Source organism: Nelumbo lutea, chromosome 8, assembly GCF_056320005.1.
Source record: "Nelumbo lutea isolate HS-2025 chromosome 8, American lotus-T2T, whole genome shotgun sequence".
In the NCBI taxonomy this organism is placed as follows: domain Eukaryota; kingdom Viridiplantae; phylum Streptophyta; class Magnoliopsida; order Proteales; family Nelumbonaceae; genus Nelumbo; species Nelumbo lutea.
Window position 1 is genome coordinate 35,951,520 of NC_142691.1, and position 25,996 is coordinate 35,977,515.

At 40.1% G+C, this 25,996-nt stretch overlaps 1 protein-coding gene across 1 annotated transcript; it reads right to left on the reverse strand.

Annotated features, from left to right (window-relative positions):
* Window positions 1-8,267: 8,267 nt before the first annotated feature.
* LOC148843816 (anthocyanidin 3-O-glucosyltransferase 7-like) lies at window positions 8,268-10,353 on the reverse strand. The gene is made up of 2 exons (XM_088957064.1): window positions 9,683-10,353; window positions 8,268-9,594 (listed from the first exon to the last, which is right to left on the reverse strand). The coding sequence occupies exons 1-2, from the start codon at window positions 10,188-10,190 to the stop codon at window positions 8,729-8,731; spliced, it is 1,374 nt and encodes a 457-aa protein (XP_088813190.1). The 5' UTR covers window positions 10,191-10,353; the 3' UTR covers window positions 8,268-8,728.
* Between the last annotated feature and the right edge of the window lie 15,643 nt (window positions 10,354-25,996).

The following is a 25,996-nucleotide window of genomic DNA, read 5'->3' on the forward strand; positions in this document are numbered from 1 at the left end:
GGCATCGACTTTGATGACATGATCTACCCCTGACCCGAGTGCCTCTAGTTCATTAATGTAACCCATCATCTTAAGACAATGGTCATGAACCATCTGGCTCTCGGTCATTTTAGCAGCCATAAACAGCTTTAAGACTTTTTGCCGAGTAGAATGATTTTGCTCTTTGTACATGGTCCTCAGACTATCTAGGATACCTTGGACACTTCGATCCGATCGAATTGTCGAGGGAGGATATGATGTAGCACTGAGCAAGAGAGTTATTCTCTTCCCATTCTTGATACTCTCTCCTTCATGCCTCAGAAGCCCAATTACCTAGACGATCCAAAGCAGGGTTCTTAATAACATTGTCCAATTTCTCGGACCTTAACATTAGCATAAGGTTACGAAACCAATCAGCATAGTCTGTGCCCTTAAGCTTATTATCGTCCAACAACTTGGCGAATTTTCCATTTGCCATTTCTAATAAAAGGCAAGGCAAATTATTAGTCCACAACCAAAATTGATTTATGTTTATTATATAGATATGACTTTTAATCCATGTTCTATTTCCATTTGTTCATCTCTGAGATTTTCCTCCTTTCTCAATGATGGAGACTACGAAGTATGTCTCTGGAAATGTGGAAACTCACATATAGTGCATGGAGCTAACTGTTTCAACTGCATAACCCCACTACCTTCTGTGAAGGATCATATCCACTCATCTTATGATCTTTCCTTTTGGCTTCTGTCAGATAAGGTTCATTGCCATTTTAGGTCAAACTTTCTGTCTAGTAAGTGCTTACCCATCATATTCGTGAACGACAAGGTACTGTGAGAGAGTCTTCCATTTTAGGATAGGCCCCTCCCACATCGGTCTATGATGCCCCTATCATCTTATGAAACAATTGAACAGACCCAATAGCAAATGGATAGCCCATTTTTAAAGTGCATCTCCTCATTACTGAAGGACCCATCTTCATGCTAATGATGGAAGGCCTTTAGAGAGTTCATCATATGAATCTCCCTATCACATGCACTTATATTTTACTAGAGGGAACAAATAATTACGCCCTAGTTCTTATTTAGGTCAAACCAAAGTGATTCCCACTGGCTTTCTTAAAGTAAGATTTAGATGGGCCCTAAATGGCTAAGGTTCCGCACGGTTCCTCTTGGGGAGGAAGCTAATGTGGGGCCCATCAAGAAGGGAGATCATCCAATGATCTTAAGGACACCATGGCAATGATGTGCATTCAGCCATGGTGTGCGAAAGAGCTACTATCAAATTGACATGGGCCAAGTGCTTATGGCCCATGTACGTAGCACATCACACATCATACATCATATGCATGAAATAAAACCACAATTGATCCAATCAATTTAATCATCTGTAAAACCCTAAAATGGTTAGGTTAAATTAGTATCAGCCCATTAGAGCCCATAACTTTATCATATAACATTATCTAGGTACATGGTTGAACTACAAAAAGCAATTCGACCCATATAGCTGAATTAGGGATGATGTAGTTTTAACTTAACAATACTAGGTTTTACAAGTTGGGTCGAATTGCATCTTACAATCAGCCATCAAACCCTTCGCCTATTATAAAATTTTAGGGCTGTGAGCAGTCCCTATTGAGCCACAGATTTGGTCCAACCAGTTTGGTTCAATCTGGGTCGAATGTGTCTAGGGTTTGGTGTCTAATTCAAGATCCAAATCAAGATCCAAATCAAGAAGATGATCTAAAATTAATCATGGCTAATAAAAGACAATCAACAATCAGCAATCAAACATAATAGTGGGTTGTTCATGTGTCTACAAACCTACAAGAAAGAGGTTAGTTACAAATTGCAGATTTATTTTCTGCAAATCACAGATTGCAGCTCTTCTATCTGCGCAAATATCTTCTTTTCTTCCACGTGAACCAGCACATCTTCCAATGAAAAAAATAGAAAAAACCTAACTTCTCTATTAATTTACATCAGAATAAATCCTATATATTTCATCTAAAATTCAAGAAATAAATATAGAACATTTCTATAATTATTGCAAATAAATAAAAAATTAATTTTAGATCATTCGCCCACAGCTAAGAACTGAATTCTCAGAGAAAACCCTAATCTGTGCAAGTCGGGTATAACCCACTCTGCCTATTAGCGTAGGTTAAAATCAAGTCTGATTTTGGTTCAAGAATGTGAACCTGGCTTTGATACCACTGAACGGAAGGGAGATCCATCATATGGATGGCCAAACCCTACAGGAAGGTTGAGCGAAATTTCAAAAAATTTCTTTCTCTTCCATCCGGGAATCATATTCCCTAATTTAGAAAATTGCATTTTCAATGCTCATTCTTGAAACAAAACTAGACCAGATCTGAAACCAAAAGGGAAGAGAGGGACATACCTGATATGAAGTAACAGTAACTCCCAACATAGGTATTCACGCCCAAAGAGAAGACCAAAACCCGCCTCCACTAAAGATGACACAGTGTATGGTGAGGTAGGATTAGTAGGATGGCTCTTCAACAATAAACTTAATTCTTCAACAAGAATCGAACAAGGGCTGGTGAGCACGACTTTGAATTATTTCTTCCAGCAAGAAACAATATCAAGAACCTATCTTGATCAGCTCCAAGGTGGAAATCGAACTGGGTAAGGGCGGCCAGAAGTGGGGAAGAATTCGGTAGGTTACTTAGTGTGTATAAATTGAGGAATTCACCCCCTATTTATAGTCTACATTGGATCAGCCTCCTAATCCAATTAAGAGAGAATTTCTTAATCCAAATCTGGTATTTGGATCTAGATCCTTAATTATATAAGACTTATCTTATCATTTAGCTACTCCTGATTAGGTTATAAATCAGATTTTGCCCCCTTTTAATTAACTGACTTAAGCCCAGTTCGAAATGGGCTTTAGGTCCATTAAGTCACATAGTTCACTTACCCTAGCATTGATCTACACATCAACCACATGGGTTTAACACTACCTCTGTTACAAGGCCTGGCCGAATTCACTACAGAACACAATGAACCCCCGAGTCCATCAATATGGGCTCTTAATGGGCCCAACATTTACACTAAATGGTCCTTGGGTCCAGCCACCTTATGAAGGCCCAAGTACTGTAGGCAAATGCAAGATTAGCCCATCAGGTATTACCCTCAATGGTCTTACACTTAACCTCTCAGCCCGTAAAGATCAAACACTGTCCGACAAGAGAGGACCTCTCTCTCAACTGAAAGGTACAGTGTTGCACTCTCTACTCACATGGATCCTAGGAATTAAAACCTTTTTGCAAACAATTTAAAACCATAATATATAGTATATCTCTACATAAATATATTTTTCAAAACAAATTTCAACAAGTTTGAAGTCAGCTATTGACAGTTTAGGTTTCCATCAAGGAAAGTGCATTCCCCAATCATTCACTTTATCCGACAAAGGGGCTGATCCTGTCACTATGATTACCCACTCAGGTGATTTCTCGGTTTGTCCCAACATATACAAGTTTTGACCCCCTCTAAGGATCTCACTGATTGGCATATCAGAGACGGCCCAATCTGACACTTAGTGTAGTAACATAATCGAGTCTAAGGGTCAGGTGTAACATTCTAGTTTTGTCCATCTATCTCCATGGTCCAAGGCAATATTGGAATTTGGTCCGGTTTAGGGCTTCAAGAAAACCCACATTGCATGTACCTCAGGTTTTACCCTAGTAGCTGAGACAAACCACCCCAACCAACTTAGCGGCACATCAATGTTAGCCTTGGCAGGATAAATCTCCATAGATCTATCCAACGGCTGTGAAGATTCTAAACTAACACGAGTCTAATTAGTGTCCAGTTTAAGGGTATTACACAGAAATAAACCATAATAACATGAATCAATTATGCACTTTGTTCATTTACAATAAATGACAATATATACATCAATTTGATTGGAGCTAAGGGCATACGCTGTCTAACAATTGGGTCTACCACAGTCTCCATTGATGCTACCTTTTAACATTAATCTCCCATAGATTCAGTGTTTTCACACAACAGTGGAATGGGTGATGTACCGAATTCCAAATTCTTGAATGAACACCTTCATCCATTAGGCAAGCCTCACTTATGGCAATGTGCTCGGCTTGGGTTATGGACTGTTATTCTTACTACACAGGACCCCATCGTGAAGATGTAACCAGATGTAGACTTTCTATCATCTAGGTCTGACTAGAAACTAGCATTAGTATACCACTGGAACTATAGTGAAATACCATCGAATACTAGACAGAACTCTTTTGTCCTTCGAATGTACTTGATTATGTTTTCCATAGCTTTCTAGTGCTCCTGACCTGGGTTAGATTAAAACCTACTTACCACACTCATTGCCTGAGCAATGTCAGCCGAGTGCATAGCATGGCATACATGATGCTTCCTATGGCCGAGGCATAGAGAACCTCTCTCATGCCCTCAATCTCCTCGAGAGCCTTGGGAAACATACCTTTGAAGAGAGTGACTCCATGTCTGAAAGAACATTTCCTTTCTTGGTGTTCTCCATACTGTATATTTTGACAATTTTGTCAATGTAAGTAGACTGGGATAATCCTATTATCCTTTTCGATCTATCTCTATAGAGTCGAAGACCCAATGAATAGGATGTCATCTACATATAGAACCAAGAACGTAACATTATCTCCCATTGTCTTCCTATAAACATAGGGCTCATTTGGATTCTGCTCAAAGTCAAACTGTTTGATGATAGAGTCAAATCGGATGTTCTAGCTCCTAGAAGCTTGCTTAATTCCATATATGGATCGATTAAGTTTACATACCATGTGTTCCTGACCTACAGCTATAAAACCTTGTGATTGCTGCATATAGATATCTTCAGTAAGATCTCCATTCAGGAACACAGTTTTGACATCCATTTGTCAAATCTCGTAGTCATGGTATGCTGCTACAGCTAGTAGGATCCTAATAGGCTTAAGAATGGCCACTGGCAAAAAGGTTTCCTCATAGTTGATTCCCTCTTTCTGAGTGTACCCTTTTGCTATAAGACGAGCCTTGTAGGTCTCAACTTTACCATCGGGTCCCTTCTTCCTCTTATAGATCCATTTGCAACCAATTGCTTTTACCCTAGGGAACGAATCTACTAGAGTCCAGACTCCATTGATCTCCATTCAGTCCATCTTAGCTCTCATGACATCTACCAACTTCAAGGAATCTATTTTCAACATAGCTTCAATATAAGTCACAAGATCCTCATCACTGGTCGTGGCTTCCACCAAGTAACTTTCAATGTTATAGTCGTAACAAACTGTAGGCCTGGATACCCGGGTAGACCTTCTATGTTGGATATTATCTGGAGCTTGTGGGACATCTCCCACTACCCCTGAGCTCTCCTCATCAAGAACAACTTTCTGATCATAATTGTTCAAGATGTAATCTTCCTCCAAGAAATGTGCATTTCGACTACAAAACACATTTTGCTCTTTTGGGTCATAGAATAAATATCCTATAGAGCCTTTGGGATACCCTACAAATAGGCAACGACTGGTTTTGTGTTCCAATTTGTTAGCACATGTTCTTTTAACATGTGTTGAACAACCCCAAATCTTGAAGTGTCTTACAGTTGGTTTCTTACCAGTCCATAGCTCATACAGAGTCTTAGGAATGGATTTGGTTGGAACCCGGTTCAACACATATATCGCAGTCTCTAATGCGTTCCCCCAAAAGGATGTAGACAGTTCCGAGTATACGAGAAGTGATCGGACAATATCCAATAAAGTCTGATTCCTCCTCTCTGACACACCATATCCAATTGTGTCTAGGGGTCAGGTGTAACATTCCAATTTTGCCTATTTATCTCCAAAGTATAGGGCAATACTGGAATTTGGTCTAGTTCAGGGTTTCAAAATTATCAACCTCACAGAAGCTTGGGCAGCTTGGGAGGCCATTAATATTGCTATAAACTATAGGGATTAGAAATCTTTCTCTCTCTCTCTCTCTCTTCCTCTCTATCCCTCTATCTTTATTTTTCTTCCTTTTATTCTTCTCTTCTGCTTCCTCCTATCCTTCCTCTCCATTCACACCATTCATAGATCATCATCTTTCTTGGCTCTCTGGTTATAGAGGAGATTTCAAAGTAGCAAATGAACGATCATGGCAATGGCACAATGATTTGACTACCCACTATTCGTTTTCAAGCTTGATTGTTATTTGAACCATCATCTCCTCCCCCATTAAGCTTTGGAGTCATTCTTGAGCATTGTGATTGTTCTAGTTTGTTGCAAAGCTAAAGGGAATCTCACAATGGCGTAGATTGAATCAGATAGAAGGTTCGATCAAAGTCGACCATAGTTGTCATCGTTTGAATTATTGTAATTCTTGGTATAAGTTGAACTTCACTATGGGAAGGTTCCCAATCTTACCAATGGATTAGGATTTAATCTCGATTCCCTTGTTACATTGACCGACGTCAAGACAAAATCTTGAATCTAATAGGTTCCAATCGATCTTATAATTCTTTTTTGGGGTTTTCACCATTCAGTCCACCCCTAGGTGGAGCTACTAGTAGACTAGGGGTGGACTGAATCCTGTTCATGGATTGATGCCAAATTCACGGGTAGGATGTGGTTTATAGGGGGGGCTACAAGTAGACTAGGAGCGGGCTGCAAATTAGATTTTTGAGGGGCACTGCAGTCCAAAAATCCCTTCTTCTTTTTTCTCATTTTGACTTGGTCATTGTTTTCTTCATCTTAAACATAGTATTCAATCATCAATCATTAGAGGTCATTGTGAAGTGATACTAAGCCTCCCTCTATGAAATTGACGATGAATGCAAATGCGATGATGAGAGTTGCCTGTTTTGTTGTTTTGCATATTACCATTGGTTTCCATTTGGCATGGCTACTAGGTCTATTGTGCTTAGGATTATTTTGAGTTTGTAGTTTAATGTTTTTCTATGTTAGCTATTGGTTTGTAGTGTTTTTCTATTATTTTAAATTAATGGAATGAGTTGATTTGAAATGAACTATTCTTTTGGTTCAATCTCATGGGACGTTAAGGGATGGATCCAAATTTGTTGAACCGGGGTCGAAGAAAACTATTGTTGTGAGATTCCTTGGTTGGTCATTGAGAACTCAGCTATTTTCGGTAAGAATAAAAAATAATATATAATAGCATCAAGGCAAAGTCCTGGAATCTAAAGCTTTAGGAATTGGAATATCAACGATCAACCTCGCAGAAGCTTGGGCAGTTTGGGAGGCCATTAATATTGCTATTAACTATAGGGATTAGAAAATCATCATCGAAGGTGATTCTAAGTTAGTAATCGACTGCCTCAATGGAAAACTATCGCCTCACCAAAGAACGCCAGAACCTAGTTGACTTCTTCAACTTAAATATCAAATTCAAGCATGCGTATCGGGAAGCAAATCAAGTGGCAGATGGGTTAGCTCGCAAAGCTCTTAATAGCCAGGAGTATAGTAGAGATGTTAGGTATTGTGATTTTCTTTTTATTTGTGATGCGGTTGTAAGGGGAAGAGCTACCCCCAGATTTGTGTATTTGTGTAGCTTATCTCTTGCCATAAAAAAAAATAACAATAATAATAAAAGGTATAGAACAAACGGGATGAGATAGAGGAGCTAGTATGATCTCTCTATTTCTAGATGAAGAATAGGAAGAATGCTTTGCCAGGAGGTCAAATTTAAAAGGTCGGTGTTGGCTTGGATATCTCCACATCAAAAGAAATCTTCCTCTTCTCAAGTGAACAATGAATAAAGGTAAATGCTGGTTTAGAGTCGCATGATACTTATAACCTAGATTTCCTTTTCATTCTCCATTCGAACAATGTTTCTCCCTCTATAAGATTCTTTGTTAAAAACCTAGGAAGAAGCAGATTGCCTTCATGTAGGAAAAAAATTTTGGACTCCCTGCATCAGCGTGATTGTATTAAACCGGTTTAATTTAAAACCGTCGCGTCTATTATTTTAAACCATCGTGTCTATTGCCGAACCCAATATAGGCGGCGGTCTATTGAAGACCGTCTCTTCAGGTATCACAATAGTGGCGGTCATTAAGACTGCCGGGTCTAAACCACCGGCTTAGACCGTTCTTATAAGATTCTTTAGACAAATAATGAAGAGCTTCGAGTCCCCTTCAATGATGATAAAATGGCATTTAAATTTGAGAGCAAGGTTGTGGGCTTTTCCGTCAAACGTGGGTTGTTGATTTTTATTGATTTTTGCCGACTATTGTTTGCAAAATTACTAATTGATTTTTCTATTTCCTTAAACAAATGGAGAGCTTTATCCAATAGCAAAGGGGAGTAATTTTATCATTAAAAACTTTAACATTTCTATTTTTTCAAATGAACCATATTCCCATTCACCTCCATTCTAGCTTTATAGTTTCCAAACCCACACCACAAATCCCAAATTGAATTGTCCTTTAATAAGGCTAACCAAGCTGCTGATATTTTAACATATATATATTCCTTACAAGAGTAGTGGCTTTTCTTCTTAGTTTTGCTAGGGGTTGTTATAAGTTTTTTTTAGCAGTCTTTGGATTTATCAAAAAATATATATAAGAATAAGTTTATACCCTTTTGGAAAACCAAGGGAAGGTCAGCGATTTATCCATTAGACTATGTCTGGTTTGAAGGGAAAGGTAGGGAAGGGAAGGAAAAGTCAGAGAAACCTATTTCTTACCTTTTCTTTCCTTTCGCTGCATTTTCCTTCAAACCAAACAAACCTAAATGTAAAAATTCTAAACCACACTCTGCAAAACAGCTTTGAAGTTCTCCGTGCTTCTTCCTTCGTCTCCCACAGCCTTTTCTGCCATCTCTTTAAGCCTCCTACCATTGTCCCTTATTTCCGACCCTTCATTCATCGACAAAATCAAGTCCAGAGACTCCACCAATCCATCTTTCGTGAACATGTCACCCTCAACTCTGATCCCAATTCGCCACACATCCGTCACCAAGCGCCCGTTCAGCCTTTGATCTCCGAAAAATGGACGGCAGATCATCGGTGTCCCGCTGATAATACTCTCCGACACCGAGTTCCACCCGCAGTGTGTCACGAACACGGCAACCGCCGGATGCCGCAGGATCCGTGTCTGTGGGGCCCACTGCACAGTTACTCCCCTCTCTTTTGTCCTCTCTACAAATCCACGTGGCAATTGTTTATGCAGCTGTTCCCTAAGAGACCACAGATACGGTGCATTACTCGCTTCCAACCCTTCCGCGACAGCTGCAAGCTCACTAGCCTGTGGTGTTGTCACCGTGCCGAAGCTGATATATACCACCGAGCAGTGCTTCTGGCCGTCCAGCCACGAGAGGCAGCCGGTCTCGTCCGGAACGGACGGTGGAGGGGTCACGAGGGCAAAGGGTCCCACTAAGAGTAACTTCTTTAACTTTGATTTCAGGTCCTTCACAATGGTGGGATCCAACTCTTCGAAGGAATTGATTATAAGGGCAGCGGCACGTGGCAACATCTTACCCATCTGATGCAACACTCGAGAAAAGGTTGACTCAAGGGGACCAAAGATGACTCCTTCCGGCAAATCCTGGAGCCTTACAGATTCCATGCCGGGAATGAATCCGAGTTGCTCGTCCTCACGCCCAGCGAAGCCTATGCCCAGATGGGAATACAATCAGACAATCAGGACCGTTGATGTCTCAGCCGAAGAGAAAATGGAGCTAGATATCGAGAAAGTTACCATTTGGTAGGACGCCGATGGTATCGCGTATAAGATCGGTGTGGAAATGAATGGAGATGGAAGCGGTTCCAGCCGTCCAAAATGGGACCCATGGGATGCCCAGTTCCTCCGTCATCTCTGCCGCGAAGTATAGGAAAGCGTCGCTCAACACGCAAGTGATATTCCCGGTGTTGGCGACTGCAACCTCAAAGCTGTCCTTGAAATTACCTGGGGTTGCATGGAGAAAGAGCTCGATTTCCTCCATTGGGTTCCCTGAAGGCTGGTAGCCGACGGGAAGTCCGTCGCCGACGTCGTAAGCTTTGAAGTTATTGGGAGTGTCGGCGGTGGATGTGAAGAGGGAGGCGTTCGATTTCGCCGTGGTGAAGAACGAGAAGGATGCATGTGGAGTGGCGGTTGCTAGTCTACGTGTGAGGTTGAGGAGAGGAGGCGCGTGGGTGCCGAACGGGAACGCACATACGGCGATGTGGAGCTTGCTAGTGCTGCTTCTCTGGTGAACGATTTCTGCCATTGTTGAAGAGGGAGAGAAGAGAGAAAGAGAAGAAGAGAATGGAGGGAAGGAATTGAAAAGGTACAAACTGGATCGTTACTAAGGTCTTGTAGCGGAGACCGAGGAGAGAGGGCAGGTTTAGGATCGGTCAACGTTAGGACTTTACAAGAAGAAAAATGTGGCCTTGGACTTTGTGGTCAGAGATAGATTTAGAGAGAGAGAGAGAGAGTCAACATTTGATAACGCGTAGAGCTCGCACAAGTTAGTTGCATAAAATTCCCAAAAATATTTTTACTGCATGAATATCGGGTAAAAAGCGTTCTTCAAAGTCGAAAACATGATAGTTGATGAACAAGAAATCAAGGGTTTACTGGTTTAGGCTTTTTATGATAGATAGATATCTTTGCTGTTTAGTTATTGTGTTGCGGTATCCTCTAAGTTTTCTAACAATTGTAATTCTTGTTAAATAGGGATAAAAAAGTTGATTTTATAACCCATTTTGTAAATTACTTTTTTACCCTTCCTTAACGAGGGATTAGTTGAAGGATTATTCTTGTCCAAAAGCTGTTTATCATCGTTCCAGTGGAGAAGGATATCATCGTTCTAGTGGAGAAAATCCAGTCATCTTCCACGACTTTCGCTGCAAACTCCGGCAGGTGGTATGACAGTGCATAGCATCTTTGTATGGAAAACCATGTGTTTCCGTCATGCTTTTTCGGTGGAAGGACGACATTTGTCATCTCTCTGAGCTAGTTTTTAGAGTTTTTTCTTACAACTTTTCACTGTTTTGTAGTGGGATTCGAAAAGGAGATATTTAAAAGCCTGCATTTTCTGTCATCACAAAGGTATGGTCCAACTTTTTATGTGTTTTTTAGCTAGGTTTTTGGAGACCACTCATAGGGATTTGTTGACAACCCCCCCCCCATTCAGTCCGCGTAAAACGACACTTTGAATTAAGGTAAATAGCTGGATTTTTGGGGACCACTCACAGATCTAGATATATGTGGTGTGTTGGGACCCATGTGTCTACTTTAATTCATACACATGGGATCCACACATGGGTCCAGGTGCTCGACAAAATGTCTGAAACACCGTTTCCACATGAAATTGCCAATACCAGTAAATAAATGTAGGGCCCATGATTGGAATGTTATAGATAGGGAATTAGCTTATGTTATAGCTTGTGTATGCTTATATGTTCTAGCTCATAGTGTAGCTTATGGTGTAGGTTACAGTGTAGCTTATGGTGTAGGTTACAGTGTAGCTTATTTTGTAGATTATGGTGTAGGTTATATTGTAGCTTATTGTGTAACTTATGGTGTAGCTTATGCTGTATGCAAACTAAGAATGTATGTAATCATGTAGAATTAGTAGCTTATAATCAACATGTTGTAACTATATTTGTCCCTATCTATGATGTAAGTGATGAATGTGAGTAAATACATGTTCATCATCAATTATGGTGGTCATTGGAAGATCACAGATGGTAAGTTATCATAAGTAAATGGTTATTTTGGACATGTGGATAATGTGGACAGTGACCAAATATGCTATGTAGACAACTTGAATGACTTCTGTTCATTGGCTGCTATAGCTCCTAGAAGCATGGTGACTATCAACTATAAGATACCCGGATGAGAGTTAGATGAGCATTTAGGTGTTCTTGGTTGTGAAAATGATGTGATGGTAATGTTTGCCACCCACGGTGACCTCCGTGAGATAATGTTCTATGTTACTTATACCAAAGCCAAATGTGTTAGTATGGATGATGGGTGCAGTGGCAAGGGAAAGGAACAATTGCAAGATGAGGATGATATTGATTGTTATGTAGTTGATGATGGAGGGGTAGCTGATGATAGCCATGGTAATGATAAGGGGTTGGATGATGATGGGGAATTTGAGGGTTTGTATGATGATGGTGATGATTATGAAGATGATGATGGTGGGGATCAAGAGGGTTCATATGATGATGTTGGGGATCATAAGGGTTCAGATGATGATGGTGGGGATGGTGGTAATGAGGGTGTACATGATGGTGGTAGTGCTGATTTGTCTGACTATGAGCCTATCAGTGAGTATGACAGTCCAAGGGAAAGGGGCAATACAAGGGATTTTGACTTTTCCAAACCAAGATTTCGGGTTGGTATGGAGTTTACCACCTTGAAAGAGTTTAGGCAAGCATTGAGGCAGTATTGTGTGGTGGAGGATATAGAGATCAAAAGGAAAAAAATGAAAAGAGTAGGTTTACTGGGGTTTGTGTTGCAATTAACTGTGGCTAGAGGATTCATGCATCCCTTAGCCATGATAGAGGCAGCTTCATAGTGAAGACCCTCAATGATACAAATAGTTATATCAAGGTGACTATAAATAGGGAGGTAACAAATACATGGCTGTCAACAAAGATTGAAGGGTTGTTAAGTGCTGATCCTAACATGTCAAGCAATGTGCTTAGGTCTAAAATCAGGAGAATGTATGGGATAGATGTCACCTCGAGGAAAATACATAGGGTTGAGCTTAAGGCTATTGATAGAATCAGGGGATCATTGGCAGAATCATATGCACTATTCCCTTAGTACTGTACAACCTTACTTGCAAGCAACCCTGGGTCTATTATGAAACTACATGCCCCACTTGTCACAAAAAAATACACATTTGAGGTTTTCAAGAGAGTCTTCATATGCCTTGCAGGTCCAGTGGGTGGGTTCTTGGATGGCTGCAAAAAGATTATTGGACGGGATGGTTGCCACACCAAGACTAGTGCAATAGTATAATGCTCACTACTGTAGGGATTGATGGCAATAATGGCATCTTTCCTATTGCATATTCTATGGTGGAAGCTAATAGCAAGGACAGTTGGACATGGTTTTTTGTTAAGTTAGAGATGCTCTGGTATTGATGACTCGTACAGGTGGACATTTATGTCGAATACGCAGAAAGTATGTATATATTTGTTTGTAGTTATTGCCTAATTTCATTTGTTTTGATTACAACTAGCACTAATAAATGTGATGCTTGTTTGCAGGGGCATTGTTGAAGCAAGTATCATGTTGCATGCCTGGTGTAAATCAAAAGTTTTGTCTACGGCATCTATGTTGCAACTTCAAAACTCTTCAAGGGGAAGACATTGAAGGGTGTCGTATGGGTTGCTGGGAAATCATATACCCATTTTGACTTTGCTCATTACATGGAAGTAATCAAAAGCATATCTAGAGATGCATATGAATGGCTTAGCAGAACCCCCCTGACACATGGTCCAAGCATGGGTTTGACCTAGAAGTTAAGTCTAATGACATAACAAACAACTGAACAAAGTAATTTAATGTGTGGATTGGGTAGGTCAGAGCAATGCTTACTATCGAGATGTTGGACATAAGAAAAAGATGGATGCAGAAGATTTATTATAGACACAAGGCATCCATTGCACCTAAGCCTGATCTGTTGCCGAAAGTGCAAGCAATCATTGACAAGAGAAGAAAGGAAGCTAGGTGATGTTTATTGCCCATATACTTATTGTGTTGTTGGTTTGAATAGTTCATTGTACATGTACTTATTGTCTAATGCATTAACATATCTATTAGGGTTTTCCAAACAGGACAATATGAGTATCAAACACTAGGAGTTAACTTGGTTGAAAATGTCACCAATATGGATGTAATGTCATGCACATGTAAAGTTTGGGATATAAGTGGCCTACCTTGTTCTCATGCACTTGCAGTGCTTACTTTTACAAAATGTAGGGTGGAGGACCTATGTGACAAGGCAACATATGAAAAGGTGTACAATCATTTTATTCATGCTCTCCCAGGGCAGAAATACTGGCAACAAGTGCAACACCACCCAGTTAGACCTCCTATAGTGAGGAGGATGCCAGATCAACCCCAATCTAGAAGAAGAAGAGAAGAGGATGAAGCAGCCCCATTATACCGTGCCCCACTAAAAGCTAAGATAGTAAGTTGTTCAATTTGTGGCATAATAGGGAACAACATACGGAATTGTAGAGCCCCTCCTCCGAATATGAACAGAGAGCCTCCAGTGGTAAAATTACACAAGCCTCAACAAAAATGAACTTATGAAGGGTATTTTATTTTTGTACTATGTACTAAGTAGGGTATTTGAGTTGTAGGTACAGAGGCCTGTTACAAATCATGATCCTACTAATGAGAGTAGAATTTATCATATTTTTAACCCCAATTATTCTGTCTTTTATACTGAATTAGCACCTAATTGGACTCATATTTCTGTTCAGGGCATGAAAGAAAGCATCTGGAGCAAAGAAAGACAAATCGGATGATTTTTCATAGTTTCTGCACCATTCAGTAATCTGGGCCTAACTCGCGTATCCAAACTCTGATTGGGTTGATTCAAGATTCAGTAGAAAGATAAGAGAAAAAGCCACAACTTTTATGTTTTTGGCTTTCGCAGATTCGTCATGCATTGAAGTCAAATCCGGGCCCGAAGTCACAGTAAATTTGCAAGGAGGCCCAATCCGTAGCTGAATCCCAATTTGTAGAAAAGCCTAGCAGCAGCCCAATTCGCAGAGGAGGTCTAATACAAATTCAAGAACAAGAAACTGAGAAGAGTCCTTCCGGATCTAAATTATTGATGTAATCTTAGAAAGATAAAAGGATTGAGTTCACTAGATAAAGAGATAAAAGTAGGATTAGAATAGGACTTTCTATTCTTGTAAGATAAACTTCAAGAGGAAGTAGGAGACCACCTCCTCCCCTTAAGCTACATAAAGGAGGGGAAGGACCATCTTTAAGCATCACTGAATCACTCAATTTCTGATTTGGATCAAGAAGCAAGGATCAATCAGTCAAGAAGGGTTCAAGAAAGGTTCAAGAATTCAAGAAACTTCAAGAAGAAAGTGGTAGCAAGAAGAGGAGATCTCAGCACCATGGGCGAATTCAAGAGCTCTTTCTTCCCCTTTGTTTGCTTTAATTCTTCCATCATGAACTGATTTGTTTCTTGCTAGGGCTGAGGAAAGCCTAATCATGTTAATGAATATATTTTTATCTTTATGATTTATTCAAGATTGTGATTTTCATATAGTCTGTGAATTATTGTGCTTAATGCAATTAAGAGCTTGGCCACCACTTAATTTATTTGAATTATGTGAATGAATCGAGAGAGAAATTCACATAATCGACTAAATAATTCATAGTGTGAATTAAATGGTATATAGAGATATATATATACATGATTGATCTGAATTTAATGGTTTTCTTGGACTTAATGCACTCCCATCTTGAGAGCTCTACTCGAGAGATTGAAGGGCTACCTGATGGGTGTAGGTTTAGTATATCTCGAGAGAGAATATTAAATAAATTTGGGAAAATCTCAATTTATGGGAATGACAATTAGTCTTGGATAATTGGACCCATCAATATTCATTACATTGGTTAGGTGGACCAAAAGTCCTAGCGATTTCATCATTTGCATATTCGATTAGTGATCACCCTTATTTTTATTTTCTTTTTATAGTTTTTATTTTCAATAGTTCAAGCTCAATTCTGAAATTTGGTTGTCCAGATAATTAGGGAAGATTGTGGTTCTAATACTTATTTTGTTAAATTCCCGTGGGAACGATATTTTATACTACTTGATAACTAGTGCACTTGCTAGGGTTATATATTTATAGCTATCACCTACCCAGACTGCAATGAGGAAAGTCTTGCCACCCAAGAGAGGGGCTATATGTACACAAGTTGTTGCTGACTCATACATGCCCCATCAAACTCCAACAACTTATCAAGTTGGGTCATCATTAGGAGCAACAATTGGTTGTACAAGTGGAATATCTTATAGGGGTGGTAGAACAAGGGGAAGGGGGAGGTTTGTTAGGGGAGGTAGGGGTGGTAGAGTTGACATGGGAAACTTTCAACATCTGGTCATTGCTTCAATAGGAAGACAAGTGAGGACATTTTAGTTATCATAACAATTTATGAATTCAACTGAAGTTTGTACTGACATTCATTCCAATTGTATGTGTAGGTAGAGGAACAAAGTAGTCAGGATTTAAAATACTCCCAACCGTGAGAGTATCCATATGATGACTTAGGTTATTTCAGACATTTAACTTTCAGTTGTGTTATTTTATGAATATATTTTGAGATACCCATTTTATTTTTTGAACTTTGATGTATTTTGAACTTTGATATATTTTGACACACCCATGTTGTTTCTTGAACTTTGATATATTTTAACACACCCAGTGGAAGTGGAAGACACATTGAGTTATGGTTGTGTTATTTATGATGATGTATATTTAAACTTATGCTTAGTTGTGATAGTTGTGTTATTATTCTATTCAATTTTAATTGTCTTCCTTCTAGTATTAATCCTTAAAAGCAAGAGAAGGAAGGATTGGTCTTTGGTCAAATATGTCTTCACAAGGCATCCAACATATCAGAATTTATAGGTACATAGTGGAGATAAAAACAGTTTACATCACTATTCACGAGATGGCCTTTGATCCATTATGTCTCCACAAGGCGTCCAAATAGATCAGAAATTGTAGGTGCATAGTAGAGAAGAGACAGCTTGGTTAGATGAAGGGGCTTTGCAAATTAGCTCCATTCCATCCCATGAATATGGATTCAAGAGACTGGTTGTTTTCTTAGAGGTCCACATCATGCTACCTATTGTATAGAAAAGCATTATTAGGTTCAACCACATTTTTCTTCTTGTTATGGGTGTCAGTCAAATATATTACAAGTTTTTAGATAAACAACATTAAGAATATATTACAGGTTATGGGTTGTAAGTCAAATATATTACAGCTTGTTATTCATGCCATAGAAGCATGATGGCTTAGCTTATTTAATGGCCAAGATTGCAATGACATTTGTTTTAGAATGATAATTGGACAATAAACATACTGTAGTATTAGACTTAACAATGTGAAAAATGGTTCACAACTGTTCAATAAAACATATGAGTGAGAGAGAGAGAGAGAGAGAAGTATGAGAGTCATCCCTACATATTAAACAAACACCTTCAAAACTAATGCAAAATTAGAAAGCCACATCGTGCATCTTTTATGCATAAATCCTTGATACGCTTCAATAATTTATCACAAAATCTGGACATCCCTATCCAAACTATGCTTCTCAGGTTATACAACTGCTACAACTTCATCTAATGTGTCCCTAGATTACCTTTCATTTATTCTAGAAGGTCCTAAACCCATCATCTGCTTTCATGGTTACACTATAGACTGGTGCTACCCGTGAAAAGAATTTATACCACTTGCATCCTACAAAAATAATTGAATTTTCATAAGTCATTAAACAAAAAAAAATGATGGATTAACAATTTTTATTTCTTACCTAAGGCTTTGCGCACACCCAGAACCTTTTCCCTTGGGTTCTAGGATTTTTCGATGTGAACACTCGGCATAGCCCAATGCTACAGGGACACATCATTGCTTCATCTTTCCATAAGAAAAAGTTGCATCATTTATTGGGGGTAAACTACAAAAAATACATGTCATTATTTAACACAAAACATGTATATAAAAAATTAAAAATTACCTAACTAATAACCTACATAGCAGTGGCACCCATAGAACTGCCAACCAATGTTCTAGACTTTCCATGCCTAGCCACGACAATGACGCACTCTCCATCGAATGGGCACACCACATTCATGGTGATGGATCACAATTGGTGTACCTGCAACAATTAGAAGACCAAATTAAACGTCACATACAGGTGACTGGGCATATGGGGTGGAAGGGGTGGGGGTAGGGGGGCTGGGCTTGCAGGGTGGGGGAGTTGGGCATGTGGCATGGGGGAGGGGAGGGTTGGGTGTGCGTAGAGGTGTAAAGTGGGCCATGCCGGGTCGGGCGTGTGGGGTGGCGATGAGAGCCTTTTCAACCTTTAAGTTATCCTCCAGCATTTGTCAGAGCAGCTTCTCCTCCTTCAGCAGTGCGAGGGTCTCATCTTGGCTACTCTCCACCGAAGCCACCCGCACTTGAAGTTGTTTATTCTTCTTCTCGAGCACACCGAGGCCGACATAGTGACGGTAGACCTACACCAAGCACACCATCAGTAAAGCTAGTAAAAGCTAGCAAGCAACAAGTCAAAAATAGAAGGAAACTCACCACAACCAAAAAGTCCATCCCCTCGTCGACGAAGGCAAGGGGGTCCGTCTGGATCATGTCGAAGCGGTCCCCCGAAGGGACCATCCCCTTGACAAGGGCCCTGCTGACACCCTCGGTATCAATGGAGTCCCCCTCGTGGACACTCCACTTCAGGTGGAAGAGAGAGTTCAGGCGCTTACCCTCCTCGGCAGGCTAAAAAGTGGAGGGAAGAGCAGATGAGGGCCCGGTGGTGAGCTCCTTCCTTGGCACACTACCCTTGGATGGGTGGTCCTTGTGCATAGGCCTCTTTGAGGGAGGTGCTAGTGGCACCCCGACTGGCCTTTTTTGGCCACTCTCCCTTAGCCAATCCTCCTCGGCCTTCTTCTTTCCTCTATCGCCCCCACCAGTAAGGGCCTGTGGAAATGGAGTCTCCCTGGCGGGTGCGAACCCCCTCTCCACCCTTGTAGATGGCACCTCGACCACTGGATCTGCTCTTGCTAAAGATGACACAGCTATGGATGGAACGGAACCAGCAGGGTGCATCCTACACACTGGATCCTTCGCAAAAACCCATTGGAAACTCTGAACACCGAATCCTTTTCAGTCTTTTCTGCAAGACTGATGTCAAGAACTGATTTCTTGACTTCTTTCTTCTGCAAAGATCGAATCTTGCAAGAGGGGATGGCGGCAGCTGGAGGAGAACTCCTAGGACGAAGAGAGGACCTCTCCCTCGGCTACAAGGAACAGTGATGCACTCTCTACTCACATGGATCTAGGGACTTAAAACCATTTGCAAACCTTTTGAAATCGTACATATACATTTATATATATTAATTTTGTAAAACAAAATTCCAATGATTGAAATCAACTGCCGGCAGTTTGGTTTCCATCAGAGAGAGTGCATTCCCGATCATTACAATTCCTTGACAAAGGGGCTGATCCTGTCACTATGATCACTTACTCAGATGAACTCTCAGACTGCCGCAACATGCCCAGGTTTTGACCCCCGCTAAGGATCTCACTGGTTGATATATCAAAGATAGCCCGATCCAACACCTAGTAAAGTTTCATAATCGAGTCTAGGGGTCAGGTGTAACTTTCTAGTTTTGCCCATCTGTCTCCAAGGTCTAGGGCAATACTGGAAATCTGGTCCGGTTCAAGGATTCAAGTAATCCCATACTGCATGTGCCTTGGGTCTTACCCTGGTGGCCGAGACAAGCCATCCCAACACTTAGTGGCACACCAGTATCAGCCTTGGTAGGATAAATCTCCCCAGACTTATTCAATGGCTATGAACATTTAAAACCAACATGAGTCTCTATAAGTGTCCAGTTTTAGGGTCTTACACAAAAATATACCAAACAACATGAATCAAACATGCACTTTATTTATTTACACTAAATGTCAAAAGTACATCAAATTGGATTGAAGCTAAGGGCATACAAAACTGTCTAACAGAGCATTCGATTTATTCGGTTAAAAACTGAACCAAATAAACCAAAACTTTAGAAACCAAACTAAAAAAATAAAAACCGAAACTAAAACCAAAATTTTTAGTTCGATTTTTGGTTATTTTGGTTAAAACCAAATTTTAATAATATATATACTTTATTATATTATAATATATTATGTATTGATATATAAATATATAATATATTATCTATTGTATATTACATATTACTTATTATATATTACATATTATATATTATATATTATATATATTAATAAAAAGTTTGGTAAATTCGGTTAACCAAAATTTTAATTCCAAAAACCGAAATAACCAAAACTGAAATAACCGAACTGAAAAACCAAAACTAAAATTTTTGGTTCAATTATTCGGTTTTAAACAAATAACACTCACCCCTAACCTCGACCACTCTCCTCGGAGTCTCCTTGGCCTTCTTCTTCCCTCTGTCGCCCCAACCAGTGGGGACCTGTGGACATGGGGTCCCCTTGGCAGGCACGGACCCCCTCTCCTCCCTTGTGAGTGGCACCACAAAAACTCTCCTCAGAGTCTAGCCCTCCGAGGTGCCCTTTGCCTGGCCCTTCTTCCTACACAAGGTGCTCTCTAGTAGCAGTCTCTTGGCGTCCATGAGCATCTCTACAATAAAAAAGAATCAGTACCAAACAACACGAAGAAAATGAGGATGATGGAGATGAAGGCGAGCAACTGAAACCAAGGGCTCTGGGGAAAGCAGTAAACTCTTGGAAGCAAAGGCACAAGTAAACAAGTGATGGCCGAAGCCAAGGCCCCTATTTAAAGAAAAATGGACAGCCTAGATCATGCGGCATTAAACAACTCACGAATGACCTCCTTTGCTACCCCGTCCGATGACCGACACGAGTCACCTACCTTAAGAAGACACAACGATGTCGAGGGAACCAAAGCACCTCCTCACCATTGTAGACACCCCATTTTTACACCCTTTAGTCTTTTTACAACATTTTGAGCTTCAAGCATGCTTCAACTAACCTCGCGGTCAACCTAGGGTATTTTTGGAATTTAAAAAAAGTTGAGGCCTCAAGGATCCAAGACCATAGGTACGTAGAGCCTAGAAACCTGAACCCAATTACACCAAGATCACCCAAATCTGATACCGTTTACCCCTTCATCCGAAGACCCAAAGCCGAAACCGATTCTGATCGTCCAATCAGTCATTTTGATCCTAGACTCATTTCACATCAAGTCTAAAATCCGAGACCATAGGTACATAGAGCCCAAAAACCCAAATCCAGCAACATCAAGATCACCCAAGTCCGACACAGTTTACCCCATCATCCTAAGACCCAAAAATAGAACTGATTCCAATCGTTCAATTGGAGTCATTTTGATCATAAACCTCATTTCACATCAAATCAGAAATCCAATACCATAGGTACGTAGAGCCCAAAAATCAAAGTCTGACAATACTAAGATCACCCAAATCCGACACTGCTTACCCCTTCATCTCAAGACATAAAGCCGGAATCGATTCTGATCGTCCAATCAGGATAATCTCTGATCCTAAATACTATCCCTAGAAAATTAGAAAATCCAACACCATAGATACTTAGATCCCAAAAATCCAAGTCTGACAACACCAAGATCACACAAATCCGGCACTGCTTACCCTTTATCTCAAGACCCGAAGCCAGAACTAGTTCTGATAGTTTGATCGGTATCATCTCAGATCCTAAATCCTATTCCCCAAAAAATATGAAATCCAACCTGGTAGATGGATGAAGCTCAAAATTCTGAGTCCAACGGTACCAAGATCATCCAATTCTGACACCATTAGCCCCTCTATCTTGAGACCCAAAGCTAGATTTTATCTGGGCCCTCCATTTGGAATCACAACAACTTCGAACCTAGGCATCCCACGACTAAAACTTCCTCTCAACCTCTAGAAATATCTTAAAAAATATAAAATTTGACCAGCTAGAGCCTCCAATCAATCAAGCCAATTAGTTAAACTTGGAATGTCCAATTTAGGTAAATTTGTGAAATATTTCACTCTTTGTCTTGATTGATTGAGAGGATCTCTCTAAGAGTTGTCTTGACAGCCCATTATCTCAATCAATCTCCCTCCACAAACCCTATAAACCTCAGCCATTGATCTTCCTAGTCTCCCAACCTCAACCCTTCATTCTCTTCTAAAATCCTCCCAAAAAATCTATAAATACCACCCCTTTCTTACATCTTAGACACACAATCTAACCTACAAACAAGCTAGCTTAGGGAGAGAGCTCAACTCCCACAGCCATTACCCATGTCCCAAAGCTTCCCCACTCACTCTCCAGCATTCCTATAGTCCCTCCGTATCAGTTTGAAGCCAAAGAACACCCTTGGGTCATCCCTCAATTCAAGAGAAGAAGTATGAAGCCTTCTTGAAGCAAAGATCATGTTGTAAAAAATTACAGTCATCCGACATGTTTCTATACATCTTGGGCTACATATCCAACGTATTTGACCTCCCAAATGACAAAGAATTCATCTTCAATTCAAGGAATTTCACAAAGTTTTCAAAGGCATCATGAAGAAGCTTAGCAAGGACAACTATGAAGGCCATGTTACTGATAGAAAAATTGGCGAGAGGTGATTCCCACCTTATGATCCGTAAGGTTTGACGTTCCTTTATTTTTTTTCTTCTTCTATTGTAGGCTTGCAATTTCTCTGTGTCTTAGTTTTTTTTTTTTTTTTTTTTTTCCTCTCTAAGTAGTTTAAGTAGGATTGACTTTTGGTCATCTAAAGATGAAACTTTGTTAGCATCTCTTCATAGTTTTAAATTTTGTTAATTATTAAATGCTTTCATGAAATCTCAACTAATAGTTTGTTTGATGCTGAATTAATCATCATTCTATTAGTTCTCTATTGGATGCTAATCATCTAATATCGTTTATTATCCCATTTAATTAAAATAGTTCTACATCATAAGCATTTGAACTTGAGTCTTATAGCTTCCATAGGGTAATAAATCTCATTCCAAATCATCCCTAGGTAGATGTTTGCATCATAACATTGTCTTCCCCACGTTAAAACTTAAGTCATTTAGTTTTCAAGCATCCATTATAGTTTTGTTACAGTTTGATAGGTCAGTAGTTTATAAACCCTTTTTGTTTTTTCTTTTATACATGTTTCATTGTGAAAAAAAAAAAAGAAAAAAAAAAAACCATCTTTCTACATTGATATAATAGGCATTCAGTCTCTCCAGTCGACCATAACCCACACTTCTTTTTTCTTTCTTTTCTTCTAAATTTCAATGCAGTTTCTGTTTCTTTTCTTGTTTAACATGCCATTTTCAAAATAGTATCATGCATTTGTACTTTGACACTTCATTGTTTTCACATCTGATCATGTCTCCTTGAAAACTCCACCATTTTTTTTTTGTTTTCTATTTACAACCCATTTCATTTTCACACTCTTTATTGTCTTAGGTGGCACTAATTTGTAGCCAAAGAAAAGAAAAAAAAAAAGTTCACATTCCTCATATTAGCATCAGATTAAGTTAGGAATCCCATTTCCGTTCACAATAATCATCTTTTTACCTTATCGTCTTTAGGTCAACGTCTATGACATTGCATGTTAGGTTGCACGCATGTAATTGGGAAGCTCCTTTAATTCTTGTTTATTTCTTTAAGCTATGTCTTACCCTTTTTTTTTAATCATTTACTCATAATTTTGGTAGCCATATTTTACATTTTCTAGTTAATTGATCAATTTTTATCCATTTGTGTAGTGTTCTATTCTTTTATTAATTGATAGTTAGACTTTTTTTGTTGATCTATTAGTGTGATATTTATCACTTTTACAAGCCCAAAAGTATTAAAATCTTCCTTGGGAATTAGTGAAGTGGAGGTTGGTTCAATTGGGCGCATGTGGGGTGCCTAACACCCACACCGTACCATGGTCCTCAGACCCTAAGAATCTCATTCTCATTGGGCAACAAGTCACTAAGAAAACAAAATGTTTTTCTTGAAAAATCCCGGGTTTTCCTAAATTCCCAATTCCAAAACTTTAGGTGGCGACTCCAAACTCCATACCCATATCCTTTTCCGTTCCACCCTCTGGGTCGGGTAGCCACTAATGGCGACTCCACTAGGGAGCTTCTAGGAGGAACTAACTCAAAAAGCCAATTTCTAAGGATTATTTAATTAGTTTTAGGCTTTCACACATGTTGCACACACATCACTCATGTTGCATTGCATTTTGTCCTTCCAACTTGACTATAGCAGTCCCTAGTATGATTGCTTAGGGATTACTATCCTAGAAAGAGGAGGGCCCTTCTCTCTTACCTCTGGCATATCCATCCACCGCTTGAATAAGGTTGGTGGCTCTTGATAAACAAGGTGAGGCCTCAAAAACGTACCCAAGACTTGTCTTGAAGTATATAGGTATCCCAACCCGATTGAGGTTCCCCTACACCCCTTAGGAGCCTATAGAAACAAACCCAAGTCCTTGCATGTAAAGCCCTAGCAATTACCCTTAGGAGTCCCAACTAGGCATTTTAGTGCATTGGTACATATTTGCATTTGCCTTTTTACTTGCACTTAGTTCTTGTTGTTTGGCATCTTTCTTTTTGTTGCATTTGTATTCTTATTTTGTCATTGCTTAAGAAAGTAGGTAGGAGTAGTTGCAGGTCCACTCAGGTACAATTCTTTCTTTTCGTTCAAATAAAAGCCTGCACAATCCAAAACCATGGTTACAATCCAATGCCAACTTAACCCAACTATGGACTTCTCACAATACCTAAGGGTTGTTGAACAGATGCGTCGGAACCATAAAGAAAAATTCTGAACTCAAATAGATTTGTTCAAGAGTGAAGTCAAAAAGCTCCGATCCAATGATCAAGCCCAACCTAACTAGGGGCAAAGCATTCAGGCCCAACCATCATGGACCACATCTATGCCAATTCAACCCAACCAAGGGCTATACAACCAAGCCCAAACTTCATGGTCCCTATGCTCTCCAATTCAGTCCAACCAAGGCAAATCACTCAATCCCAACCATCATGGACCTCATCTATGTCAATTTAGTCAATCCAAGGTCAAATCACCCAAGCACAATCATCATGGGCCGCGTTTATGCCAATCTAGTTCAACCAAGGGCAATGCAATCAGACCCAACCATTACAGGCCACATCTATGCCAATTTAGCCCAACCAAGGGCAAAATACACAGGCTCAACCATCATGGACCCCAGCTCAACCCAACCAAGGGCAATACACTCAAGCTCAACTTTCACAAGCCCCACCAATGCCAATTCAGCTCATTCAAGGCCATCCAAGGCCATCCAAGGCAAGCCTAGCCATCATGGGCCACAGTTCCAATGCAAACCATCCAAGGGTATTCTTGTCCAACCAATCTCTCACCCATGCCAGTCCAGTCAAGCCAAGCCCAAATCCCAATACAAGGGGCAACAATTGCCCAACAAATCTGGACCCAAACACTCTGGTCCTTTGCTCTAAGACATTCACCAACCCAAAATTCCACACAAGGGGCAACAGTCTTGCTTGTGACCACAATTAACCCAGGGTTGGACCAATGGTTAGACCACATAAAGTAAAGTATAAGCAAGTTGCAAGGCAACAACTTGGACTTAATAGACCTTGACTTGACTACCAAACATAGGCTACCTCTGGGATTTAAGTTGCCTGACATGGACAAATATGATGGGACAGGATGCCTAAGGGCCCACATCAGAATATATCAACAAATATTGAGGCCCATGGGCTTAACTGATGAACTTCTAGCCCAACCATTCTTAAGGAGCCTAATTGGACCTATTGCAACATGGTTAATGAACACTGGCCCTAGCCTAGTGAATAGCTCCGTTGGTGACTTTTTCTTGCCCGTTTGCCTGGGGGTGTGCCACCGAGGTGAAGTTCTGTTGTATTCCCATCTTGGCACACCAATTCTGAAACTTGATATTTTCGAACTGCTTTCCGTTGTCGGAGATAAGCACCCGAGGTAGCCTGAAGCGGCATAATATATTCCTCCAAAAGAAATTTTGTATATTTTGGGCTATGATTGTTGCTAGAGGTTCCGCCTCTGCCCACTTCGTGAAGTAATCCACCGTACCACTAGGAATCTCCTCTGTCCTGTCCCTGGCGGGAATGAGCCAAGAATGTCGATTCCCCATTGTGCAAAGGGCCACGGATTGGTGAGATATTTGAGATCAGCAGCAAGTCGATGGTGGATGTTGGCATGCCTTTGACTATTATCGCACTTCTTGACAAGCTCGAGTGCGTCTTCCATCATTGTG